We start from the raw sequence: 13,284 nt of genomic DNA on the forward strand, positions 1-13,284 counted from the left end.
TTATCACGACATTTTCATGGATGCCTGAAACCTGGACGCACAAGGAAATCTGCAATAGGTGCTTTTAAATCCTACCTTATTGCTAAACCCAGCACCCCCTCTGAGGTCAGTGCCCACGTCTGAGGTCAGCGCCCCCCTCTAGGTCAGTGCCCAGTACGGCCGCACCAGTCGCACTGCCTTAAAGCCGGCCCTGATCCCTTGTGCGCTGTATACTTTCATCAGTAAATCTATTTGTCTGTGAAAATTTAGGGGCGTATTTCTGAACCCCTTGCTCCACTAAAATCTTACGCCTCCCGATGTGAGGCATAACGAGGAGAAAAAACGTAGGGGCATATTATCAAGACAGACGATAAAATTATCGCCGCTTTAGCGGCAGAAAACTGCCGATAAAATGGCGATAATGGGCTTGATAATATGCTCTATGGAATTCCAATTGAAGCCCATGTTAGATGTGAAGGACAGCTAACCTGGGCTTCGATTGGAATTCCATAGAGTAATTATCAAGCCCATTATCGCCGCTTTAGCGGCAGTTGTCTGCCGTTTTAGCGGCGATAATGTTATCGCCCGTCTTGATAATATGCCCCTTTATTTCCCCTTGTTTATTCCTCGATCCGTGTAGAAAAAGGAAAACGCCTTTCGGGATTGTTTTTTTGTAGGAAAGTGCCCCACCCCCCACAAAAAGAATCCAAAGGGTTCAAGGGCGCCTGCATTAACACTAGGCCGCCGAAAGGCAGGAGGAAAGGGCAGGAAAGCGCCGTATTGGATATATTTGTGCCTTCCTGCCCTCTCACGTTGGGTAGGGCAGCGCAGCAAGTTGCTGCCCTACGCCACATCCCCATAAATGAGGGTCATAGTGGCCATTTCAACAGAACATGCACTAACTGTATGTAATGTAACACTGCCAACCCCCCCACCCCCCCCTCACCCCGCTGAAAATTGCTCCTGCCCTCTGACTTTGGCTGTGAAACAGAATATCTGCTTGAGAGGAGTAGGTGGCGCTAACAAGATGACGGCAGCGTTGTCACAAGCGTCCCATACCATGGGCGACAGCGCCCTCTAGTGGTGCTCTTTGAATACTGTTCTTGTGTGGGAAAGCTGCAGTAACTCATTCACAGGGTCCGTTGTGATGCAAAAGGAAGTGTCCGTTCAGTGCAGACCGTTTCACACGCCCTTTAATTCCCGCGAGAAAGTGAGAGTTTATGCAGTGGGGGGAGAGGTTGTGAGAGAGAATACATGAAAGAGGGAGATTTCTAAAAAAAAGTTGGGGCTTCATTTCCCCCAATGACATACATTGAAGAAAAGTCAATTCTAGCGAGGGAACAGCTCAAATAAAGCCTATTTTAGCTTAAAACATGGTGAGTCTCCCGACTGAGTCGCGTCTGTTAGAAGGTTTAGGGGAGCAAAGTGAAACTCACGGGTTAGAGGGGAAACTGAAACTCATCTTTGAACATGACACATCATATCGGAATGTGGCGTATTTTTTTTTTCTGAAGATTTATAAAGCGAAAACTCGACCCGAAGGTATTGGAGTGATTTGCCTATAATCACAGGATGTGGAGTCGACCCCAGCTCCAAAGTCGGCAGTTTAGCCAAAAGACCCCATCCTTTCATCCTTGTATTGGCATGCACGGCCTTGTCTGGAGCCGATGCCTGGGGCATTAGAACCGCTGCCCCCCCCACCCATCCCCAAATGACCCACGGGGCAGTTATTTTTTATTCAAAGAAATGTTGCCAATATCACGGAAGTACTTTTATCGAAACTACTCAATGGCACCTGCCCCCCCCCCCCCCACCCCCGCTGCCATATGATGTGACGGGAGGTTTATTTCTGAAAGCCAAATATCGCTACCCCTGGCTTGCTCTTTTATTTTTAGATAAAAATAATGACCATTTGTTAATGGTTTTAAAGTATAGAGGGGCTTGTTGCTGGTGCATGAATGTCTGTAAACCTCTCTGATTGTATTTATATAGCGCTTACGACCCCTGCAGAGGAGTTGAAGCACTTTGCGGCGAGTAGCATGCACTTCAGAACCCAAGATTAGAGTAAAGTACTAACAGATTAGCAGTACACGCTACCTTGTTCCCCTTTTGGACTGGTTGTGGTAAGTATGTTAAGTCTGAGTTCTCGGGTTCTCATGCGTTTAGTCATGTTTAGCGGAGGGCCAGAATAAAGGAGGTGGATTGGAAAAGGGAAGCTGGGAGTGGCTATTGGGGAGTCGTGGGCGTGTGCAGCTGGTAGTTTTGTGAAATGGCTATAAAGGAGGGGGCAGTTTGAAAGGATGTTTGAGTGTTCACAGTAGTCGGAATTGCTAGTCTCCTGAAGCATTCTGGGACTTGTAGTGTTCAGTGTTCTCACATACTGTTCAAATAGCAACAGTTTCATAGTTCAAGAACAGTCCCTGTGAATTCCTCTAACAATTTTCCAAGTTTAAGCAGTCACGCTTTTTGGGAGCCATCATTGTGGAAGGCGGGCACAGCCTATCCGGATACAGGTGCTGCTCCTCCCACCACTTAGATGCAGACCGGCCCGATTCAGGTGCAAGGGAAACTCCTCCCGCTACTCTAAATTCAGCCAAGGTCTATTCAGCCGTGCGCTGAGTCACCCAGGCAGGGCAGGACACACTTCAACCACCCCCTGGGACTGGCTGGAGTGAATGCACATCCCCTCTGCCCTGGCAGTCAGAACCAGAAGGTCAATACACAACAGGCAGGCACAAAGACACATAGCACATAGAAATGCCTACTTCTAAAAGTGGCATTTCTAAAATAGTAATAATAAATCCGCTTTCACCAATAAGCAGGATTTATCACTACTATTCCAAACATACCAAACATGGCTGCGCTACCCCTCTCATGTCCAGAATTGCCACTGAAGCACATATCAGGGAATCCCCAATGCAAACCTATGAGAGGGCAGCCTCACAGCAGTGAGTAACCAAATAGGCTGTTTGTCACTACCACAAAATGCCACACAGTTAAGGCCCATGTCCTACCTTTTACCTACACAGCACCTTGTCCATAGGGCTAGTTAGGGCCTACCTTAGGGGTGACTGATATGTAGTAAAAGGGGAGTCGCAGACGTGGCAACCATTTTATGTGCCTCGTCACAGCGGCAGTAAACTGCAAGCGCAGGCCCTGCAGTGGCTGAGGCCGGAGACTGTTTAAAAGGCTACTTTGGTGGGTGGCGCAAGGAACGCTGCGAGCCCACCAGTAGCCTTTAATTTACAGGCGCTGGGTATATACCACTGTACAAGGGACTTATAGGTAAATTAAATATGCCAAACAGGTGTAAACATATTTTACCAAGTTTACAACAGAGAGCACATGCACTCTAGCACCAATCAGCAGTGATAAAGTGCCCAGAGTCATAAAACCACCAACAACAGTTCAGAAAAAATACAGGAGGAAGGCAACAAGTTCTCGGAGGACCCTGCAGAAAGGTCCAGGTCTAACACTCACCCTATTGAGGTCACACTGCGTGAAATAGGGCAAGGCTGAGGGACCTGTGAACCAGCATTCCTGTGGTGTATGGGCCTCTGGTCGAAGGGTGGTTCTGAGGCACTATCATCATAAACCCAGCAGTGGTGCCACAAACTGAATGGGCAAGGAGAACTGCAAGCTCGGTCAGTGGAAGTTCCTTCAAACGCTAAATGCCTCCATGCATCCCCGCTGACATAGCTGCGACCCTCTGATCATTCTGAGACAAAACTATCTTCCCTTCCTTCCCTTTTCTGCCTCGCTGTATTGTTCCTGTAACATTTCCTTCCTTTATTGGCTGTGTTCAGTATCCAATCAAAATCGAATTGAGTGCAGCATCAGTCATTAAAACAGCTTAGGCGGCTGGCTGTTGCAGAAATGTGTGCACAACGTGCATGTCCCAAGTTCCTATAGTGACAGAGCTGACCAGTTCATTTAGGTTAATTTCATTATTTCTTAAAAAATTAAATTTCCCTTCATCCTTCCGACACCAATAAGGGCACGGAGTTGAGCGATGGAGACAGTCCTTTATAGTGTTACGACGCTGAAAGGCTGTAAATGCTGTTTGAAAAGTGGGGTGTGCGGGATAAGCAATGCTCATTTTAAGCCTCTCTTTTACTCCACCTCCTTGTCACCCCACAGCCTGAGAACCTCCTCTACGCCACCCCTTTCGAGGACTCCAAAATCATGATCAGTGACTTTGGCCTCTCCAAGTTTGAAGATGGCGGGGTGATGGCCACAGCCTGTGGGACCCCAGGCTATGTGGGTAAGTTGTCGGGGCGCTGTGTGTTCTGGTGCATGCCAGGGTGGGGCCAGGGGCATCTTGCTGAAGACAGAGAGAAAGGTCCCTGAATGTGGTACCTCTCAGGCGGCGAGAGCGTAACAGACAGGCATTACTGTAGCGCTGGGAAGGTTACATGACATGGCACTGCAGCGCTAAAGACTTTAATGCCGTATGTATCAACCAATTTTGCATTCGCAAACTGGGTGATTCGCGGAGTAGGTGGAGATGGATTCAACAACTGAAGACTAGTGCATTCTGGAATAAAAGGTGCACGGGCGATATGCTACACTCTTTTTAATATGTTCCACGTTCGACTGTTCCATTTGATAAAATACATTTTAGGGAAAAAAAGGTTACACTAGACCACTGCCGCAGTGGTTACAGTGTCAATGGTCACAGTCAGCCAGGAGTTTGGAATATCTAGTGGTCGTCACAGAAACGGTACTGAGAGAGATACGGTGGTGGTGCACAAAAAACATTAGGGAAGCCTTTCAAACATCCACGTCCCTCAGTGACCTTCAGTACAGACGAATCCCAGAAAGGGTGGGGGGCTCATGTGAGGAAAATAAATATCAGGGACCTGTGGAGCAAGGAAGAGGCAATAAAAAACCATAAACATAGTGGGGTTCAAGGCAGTTTTCTTGGCACTGGGGCCTTCCAGAAACATGTTGAGTGAAAAAACAATCCAGATTCCAATGAACAATACAACCACAATGTTTCGCCTCACCAAACAGGGTGAACAAGGTCACTGTCCCAGTCACCATAGGGCATAAATCTGCAAGCCCAAGTTTCAAATGTGGATCATTCGCACACTCAGATGCCACCTGAAGAGTTGTACCCATTGATTGGGTGTCCAGTGAGGGGCCACAAGGGATGGAAATCCCTCAACCATAAATTATGCAGACAATGAGGACCTGGAATGTGCTAACAAGATCACATGACCAAAAGCTACTCTGCCATATTTGTTTTAGACAGCAGTATGTGGTCATACGTGAAGCTATCCAAACTGGATTTAAGTAGGTATTGTAGGTGTGTTCACAGAGTTAATAGTATCAGTTAGAAGACTGGAGCGAGTTAAAAAGGGTAATTCGAAAATTATAATTTCAGTGTTTGTGATCTGTTTAATCACCCAGAGTGGCTGTTTCATTAGGCTCTAAGATATGCATGGATTGAAATATAATATAAAGAAAAGAGCGGCATGGAAAAACTGAAACGGGTAGAATAGGGCTCCCACCAATCTTACTTAGAATTTAAATTTTGACCTTGCAGAATTGGCATAGAGGACGTACTGCTGTGCAGACAAAGGCAAACACCCAACCTGTGGGTGTCGCAACTAAAGAGAAAGTTAGCAAATATGTTTACCCAGACTTCAGAAAGACAAAATTGTGAAACTCAGTTAGAATTAGCCATATGATGACAGAGTGGTGTCCAAATTACAGCGATTTAGAGATCATCTCAAAGGCAGACCTAACTGAGATGACGTCACCTATAGTACTTGCAAACAAGAAATTGGGGTAGAAAAGAGTGTGGGCCGATTTTCAAATGAATGTAGACAACCAGCAGAGACCAATCAGTACTCCTTGGTGAGGATGGAAAGATTGTTTTTATCCTCATCAATGGAAAGACATTCTCTAAGACTGACCTGAATTAACTATGCAGTTGATGGTGAATTCTGATAAGCAACCTCTACTACTGATACATTTTCAAGGAAGGGCTATACCAATGCCACAGGACGAGGTTGCCAAATGCACTTTTGCTGCGCCCTATGGGTTCATTATTAATTAGCCTTCCTCCAGTCCAGTATTTATTAGGTGGCATGTCCACGATTTGAAACATTTTAGGGCAAGTGCCAAGATAAACTACAATATATGCATCACTTTTATCAAAATATACAACTTTTTGGCTCATGCTGAAATTATTTTAACTTATATTTGTCAAAGACAAGACGGGGCCCTGGCCTAGCTACCCCCAAAAACTGATGTAATATAATACACATCATATCTGGGTCTACTTGACTACTGCAGGAGTTTTCTTTCAAATGTGGCTAGCGTTGCCTATCCGATGTGTTATATGCTGTAAGCCAAGGCTCCTTGGAAATGAACTATGGGTTTCAGATTAAATTTACGGCAGTTAATGGTATGTCCCAGACATCCTGGGTGCTGACGCACAACAACAGGAAACCCATTGGTTGTGGCATGAGGGCCTTGCTTCGCCCCATCAGTTGGACTACTGAAGCCTGAATGCATTGGACAGGTACCCAAAAGGATCTTCCCATGATGCACCAATGTGCGGGTGACAGAACCTTCCTTGTGCAAAGCCCCAAGCTGCAGAAATCCCTCCATCTTTACCTGCTTTTTCATACACACCTTATGAAATAGTGAACACCAGTGACCAGACACCAGTTTACCACCAGCGGTATCAACTTGCAGAATCCAGAGCGCGGTTTATATGTTCCTGCTGATATTTCTGGAGCTGGTACCCTCCACCCACAGGATAATGAAGTGGTGTATGTATATCCATGAGTTACAACATATGCTAATGATAAGACATAACGAGGTATGCAGTGCAGGTGCTAAGTAATCAAATGATGTTTTGTGACCCGTCGCCCTCCTTGATATCCATTCATGTGGGAGCAGCCTTGACGTGGCATGAGTGACGTGTCAGAAGAGTGAGATGAATTCAGTAATTGAGAAGAGGCCCTTTGGCGTTGTAAGATCATGCAGACAAAGTTTTATAAACTCCTTTGTCTCTCCCTCCTTGCACCCTGCTCCCCAGTCCTTCATGCCTGCTCTTTCATCGGGTGTCAATCTCTTTCTCTTTCAGCTCCTGAGCTCCTGGAACAGAAGGCCTACGGTAAAGCTGTGGACGTCTGGGCACTGGGCGTCATCTCTTACATTCTGTGGGTATCTCACCACTCCACTGTGGGATCAATTTTAAGGGAGTTTGTTATGCCAGTCAGCTTTTGGGGTAGTATATTCACATTCTGACATGGTATACACCCTCATCGCCCTTTTAATTCTTGGTCGCCTTGCAGGCTCTGCGGTTACCCGCCGTTCTACGACGAGAACGATTCGGAGCTCTTCAACCAGATCCTCAAGGCAGAATATGAATTTGACTCCCCCTACTGGGACGACATCTCTGAGTCTGGTAGGTACCATCCCATTCTGGGGGCAGTTTTCAGGTTCTATGAGGTAACTAAGGCCAAGACATGACATAACCCTGGTCCTTTGATTGAAGGGTACTTCTACATGGTCTGCACTGGTGTCCCTCGCGGGGCAGCATCACACGGGGTCCCCTTGAATCACACCAACCTGCAGGCCATGCATTGCCTCAAGAGGAGAAGTGCCAATGTATTGCCTCAAGAAGAGAAGTGCCAATGTATTGTTTTCCCTTCTCAGTATCTCTTCAGACATGTTAAGCTGCTGCTGTCATTGTTCTGGTAAATAACACTTTTCTTTTTCCAGGGACCGTTAATGTGATCTCATTACCAGGAGATGCTCATCACATTTGAAAGGCTATCTCGGCCCCCTCACCCCTGCATGGTTTAACCCTTGATTGCTTACATGAATAGAAGGCAGAAAGTCAGGGACTACTTTTTTATTTTTCATTTCAGTCTGCCAAGTGGAGCTGGGACATATGACACCGTCCACCCTTCTGGCTTTTCAAGCAGCAGCAGGTTCCTTTGTGGGGCTTGGAATTTTGATTTGAACACTGTCAATATGGCCTCCATGAAAAGTGCTGCTCTCTAAAATGCCAGAACCAGGTGAAAGTGTCATGCATGGTATGCAACCATGTGTCAGGGAATTTAACATTTTACAAAGTCGGCTAGTCCATTTAAATAACTGCTTGTTTCACATATAAAAAAAACACTGCTTGTGTGCTTTTTGAGGGTTCAACCTTTCATTCACATCATGCGTTAAAGAAACTGTTCGCTCTGCAAATTATTTTGTGTTTTGTTCAGTGGAAAGTTTTATACTGAGCTTCACAGCACAACAAAGATACAGCATGGGCAGCAGCACAACTTTCGCGACACAAAGGGCTGGGCGAAGTACCAGGATAAACATAGTGTGGTTTTCTTAGAAATACAGGAGAGGCACAACACAGATAGCTAGCACACCGAAGAGGGAGTGAGAAGATAAACATACAAGAGGTATGACACTCCTGGAGGGAACATCAAAACTCCTTATGGGATTGCCATACATTAATGTGGTCACATAGGATAATGAACCTCACCTACCTTGCTTGGTACGCTACATCGATGCATTATACATCTAAGAGTGGGACCACCTGCGAGTACCACTGGTCACTGGTTGTACAATCTCCCAGTTATGGGTCCCCTACATCAATGCGTTCTACATCTAGCATTGGGGACCACCCGTGAGTACCTCTGTTCACTGGTTGTACAGTCTACAAGTTATGGGTCCCCTACAACAATGCATTCTACATCTAGCATTGGGGACCACCTGCGAGTACCACTGTTCACTGGTTGTACAGTCTACAAGTTATGGGTTCCCTACATCAATGCGTTCTACATCAAGCATTGGGGACCACCTGCGAGTACCACTGTTCACTGGTTGTACAGTCTACAAGTTATGGGTTCCCTACATCAATGCGTTCTACATCTAGCTTTGGGGACCACCTGCGAGTACCACTGTTCACTGGTTGTACAGTCTACAAGTTATGGGTTCCCTACATCAATGCGTTCTACATCTAGCTTTGGGGACCACCTGCGAGTACCACTGTTCACTGGTTGTACAGTCTACAAGTTATGGGTTCCCTACATCAATGCATTCTACATCTAGCTTTGGGGACCACCTGCGAGTACCACTGTTCAGCGGTTGGACAGTCTCCCAGTTATTTGTTCCCTAGTTTGGATGAGGGTATATTTGTTATGTTGACTGTTATCTTTTTCCTTTATTAGACTGTCAGACCTATATTAAAATTGTGTGTGAGTACGCTATATGTTTCCTTCTGGTCTCCACCTTCTACAAGATTAGAAGCAAGAGGGTCAAGCGATGGACCCTGCTTCGCTTTGGTCTGTTGATTCTGTTTTTACTCGGGCGGGGGCTTTATTTGATTGTGTGGCTGCTTTCTGTAACACTTACCTGACTGCAAAATAAGTAAGACAGAGATACTGTGTTGTTTTGGACCCCCATCCCTCTGTGGGGTGGTGAGGTTTGGCCCAGGCTCTGCACCGTCTCCTCCATCCCCCACTGCAGTGACTAAGAACCTCGGACTGAAGTTTGACAACAAAGTGTCCTTCAAATCACCGTTGCAGAGCGTAGTTGGGACCTTTTTGGGCTTCTTCGGTTCTTGAAGAACGTTTTGTTCCTTCTTCCGGCTCCTTTGCCAGAAGATGGTAGTCCATCCCTTTGTAACATCTCAGCTGGACTACACCAATGCGCTATACTGGGGTCTCTCTTTATAGCTACTTAAGAGACTCCAGCTGGTGCAGAATGCTGCAGCCCGGCTCCTGATGGACATCCCGAGGAATACCTCAATTCCAGTCCATCTAAAGGAGTTGCATTGGCTTCCCATCCGGGCAAGAGTGAAGTTTAAGGGTCTGTTGCCATCCCATAGAGCTTTCTATAGACTGAACCCTAAATATCTAACTTAGCGGCGTCTTCACTATCATCCATCTAGAACTCTACGTTCTTCTGGTGCACTGATGGCAGAAGTGCTCAGACGAGGAGGAAGGCATGGGGGGTACCTCCTTTTCTGCGCGAGCAGCCGTTAGCTGGAATGCTCTTTCCCTGTACCTCCGTGCCATGGATGTATGACAGAGGCACACATGGCTAAACCATGTGTACCTCTACTACGCAGCCGCAACAACAAATGCACCCGAACAATGAATTCCTTTACCAAGCGTGCCTTTTTCATGGTGAAGGCATGACTGGAAAAGGGATGTGTGGTAAAGATCACACCTCAACTTCCCACCCTAAGACCTAAAAACTACCCTGCACCGAGCCCTAAACACTACAGGATCTTCCAAGCCCTTAACGCTATCTTGACCCCCCAAGCCCTAACCACTACCCCGACCCCCCTGAGCCCTAAAAGCTACCTTGACCCTCAGAGTCCTAAAAACTACCCCCAAACCTTAAAAACTACCCCCAAAAACCCAGCCCCACTTACCTCACTGCATCCTCTCCTGATCCTTCCTGTTCCTGGGCCCGCCCATCCCAGCATCTAGACCGCGCACTGCCTTAACCATGCATATGTGTGGTTAAGGCATAGGCGTGGTTAAGTCATGCATGGTTGAGCTTGCAGGGAAATGGCACGGATGGCTCTGCCCGCACTGTAAAGGCCGTTTCTCCTGTGCCACTAATGATGCAAGCTCTTTAAAGCGTAGCCTGGAAACCTGACTTTTTAACTATGCCTTTTAGGTTATTTATATCCCCGTCTGGCGAAAGTAGCGGTTAACGAACCTGTAGACTCTTGGAGTAGCTATGCTCTTTATAAGTCCCCTTTGATTTGATCTTTTCCGTCTATATGTTTCTGCGCTCAAATAATGCCCCTAAGGGGGCAGGTGCCTTCCTCTGGATTATTGGTCTCATTATCTCACATCAAATATTGTGAAATAGTTCCTGATTCAGAGGGCATGATGCACTCCGTTTTAATAAGCCACGACAACAGCAATGGAAACAATCCTTCGTCATAGAACAGGTGCACCCTGGGCAGAAACACTGCACGCGTCTCTCCTTCAGAGGACAGGTGCGCCCTGGACAGAAACACTGCACGCGTCCCTCCTTCAGAGGACAGGTGCGCCCTGGGCAGAAACACTGGCCGCGTCCCTCCTTCAGAGGACAGGTGCGCCCTGGGCAGAAACACTGGCCGCGTCCCTCCTTCAGAGGACAGGTGCGCCCTGGGCAGAAACACTGGCCGCGTCCCTCCTTCAGAGGACAGGTGCGCCCTGGGCAGAAACCCTGCACGCGTCCCTCCTTCAGAGGACAGGTGCGCCCTGGGCAGAAACCCTGCACGCGTCCCTCCTTCAGAGGACAGGTGCGCCCTGGACAGAAACAATGCACGCTTCCCTCCTTCAGAGGACAGGTGCGCCCTGGGCAGAAACACTGGCCGCGTCCCTCCTTCAGAGGACAGGTGCGCCCTGGACAGAAACACTGCACGCGTCCCTCCTTCAGAGGACAGGTGCGCCCTGGGCAGAAACACTGGCCGCGTCCCTCCTTCAGAGGACAGGTGCGCCCTGGGCAGAAACACTGCACGCTTCCCTCCTTCAGAGGACAGGTGCGCCCTGGGCAGAAACACTGCACGCGTCCCTCCTTCAGAGGACAGGTGCGCCCTGGGCAGAAACACTGGCCGCGTCCCTCCTTCAGAGGACAGGTGCGCCCTGGGCAGAAACACTGGCCGCGTCCCTCCTTCAGAGGACAGGTGCGCCCTGGGCAGAAACACTGGCCGCGTCCCTCCGTCAGAGGACAGGTGCGCCCTGGGCAGAAACACTGGCCGCGTCCCTCCTTCAGAGGACAGGTGCGCCCTGGACAGAAACACTGCACGCGTCCCTCCTTCAGAGGACAGGTGCGCCCTGGGCAGAAACACTGCACGCGTCCCTCCTTCAGAGGACAGGTGCGCCCTGGGCAGAAACACTGCACGCTTCCCTCCTTCAGAGGACAGGTGCGCCCTGGGCAGAAACACTGCACGCGTCCCTCCTTCAGAGGACAGGTGCGCCCTGGGCAGAAAAACTGGCCGCGTCCCTCCTTCAGAGGACAGGTGCGCCCTGGGCAGAAACACTGGCCGCGTCCCTCCTTCAGAGGACAGGTGCGCCCTGGGCAGAAACACTGGCCGCGTCCCTCCTTCAGAGGACAGGTGCGCCCTGGGCAGAAACACTGCACGCGTCCCTCCTTCAGAGGACAGGTGCGCCCTGGGCAGAAACACTGGCCGCGTCCCTCCTTCAGAGGACAGGTGCGCCCTGGGCAGAAACACTGCACGCGTCCCTCCTTCAGAGGACAGGTGCACCCTGGGCAGAAACACTGGCTGCGTCGTTCCTTCAGAGGACAGGTGCGCCCTGGGCAGATACACTGCACGCGTCCCTCCTTCAGAGGACAGGTGCGCCCTGGGCAGAAACACTGCACGCGTCCCTCCTTCAGAAGACAGGTGCGTCCTGGGTAGAAACACTGCACGCATCCCTCCTTCAGAGGACAGGTGCGCCCTGGGCAGAAACACTGGCCGCGTCCCTCCTTCAGAGGACAGGTGCGCCCTGGGCAGAAACACTGGCCGCGTCCCTCCTTCAGAGGACAGGTGCACCCTGGGCAGAAACACTGCACGCGTCCCTCCTTCAGAGGACAGGTGCCCTGGGCAGAAACCCTGCACGCGTCCCTCCTTCAGAGGACAGGTGCGCCCTGGGCAGAAACACTGCACGCGTCCCTCCTTCAGAGGACAGGTGCGCCCTGGGCAGAAACACTGGCCGCGTCCCTCCTTCAGAGGACAGGTGCGCCCTGGTCAGAAACACTGGCCGCGTCCCTCCTTCAGAGGACAGGTGCGCCCTGGGCAGAAACACTGGCCGCGTCCCTCCTTCAGAGGACAGGTGCACCCTGGGCAGAAACACTGGCCGCGTCCCTCCTTCAGAGGACAGGTGCCCTGGGCAGAAACCCTGCACGCGTCCCTCCTTCAAAGGACAGGTGCGCCCTGGGCAGAAACCCTGCACGCGTCCCTCCTTCAGAGGACAGGTGCGCCCTGGGCAGAAACACTGCACGCTTCCCTCCTTCAGAGGACAGGTGCGCCCTGGGCAGAAACACTGCACGCGTCCCTCCTTCAGAGGACAGGTGCGCCCTGGGCAGAAACACTGCACGCGTCCCTCCTTCAGAGGACAGGTGCGGCCTGGGCAGAAACAATGCACGCGTCCCTCCTTCAGAGGACAGGTGCGCCCTGGGCAGAAACACTGCACGCGTCCCTCCTTCAGAGGACAGGTGCGCCCTGGACAGAAACACTGCACGCGTCCCTCCTTCAGAGGACAGGTGCGCCCTGGGCAGAAACACTGCACGCGTCCCTCCTTCAGAGGACAGGTGCGCCCTGGG

General features: G+C 49.7%; 1 protein-coding gene across 9 annotated transcripts in view; it reads left to right on the forward strand.

Moving 5' to 3' along the window:
* PNCK (pregnancy up-regulated nonubiquitous CaM kinase) overlaps positions 1–13,284 on the forward strand; it is a 486,583-nt gene that overhangs the window by 424,749 nt on the left and 48,550 nt on the right. For all 9 annotated transcript variants that reach the window (XM_085629799.1, XM_085629804.1, XM_085629806.1 and 6 more), the window contains 3 exons: positions 4,120–4,243; positions 7,085–7,160; positions 7,296–7,408. In XM_085629799.1, the coding sequence (XP_085485925.1) occupies positions 4,120–4,243; positions 7,085–7,160; positions 7,296–7,408 (313 nt within the window). The remainder of the gene's footprint in view (positions 1–4,119; positions 4,244–7,084; positions 7,161–7,295; positions 7,409–13,284) is intronic.

This window comes from Triturus cristatus, chromosome 10, assembly GCF_964204655.1.
Source record: "Triturus cristatus chromosome 10, aTriCri1.1, whole genome shotgun sequence".
Lineage (NCBI taxonomy): Eukaryota > Metazoa > Chordata > Amphibia > Caudata > Salamandridae > Triturus > Triturus cristatus.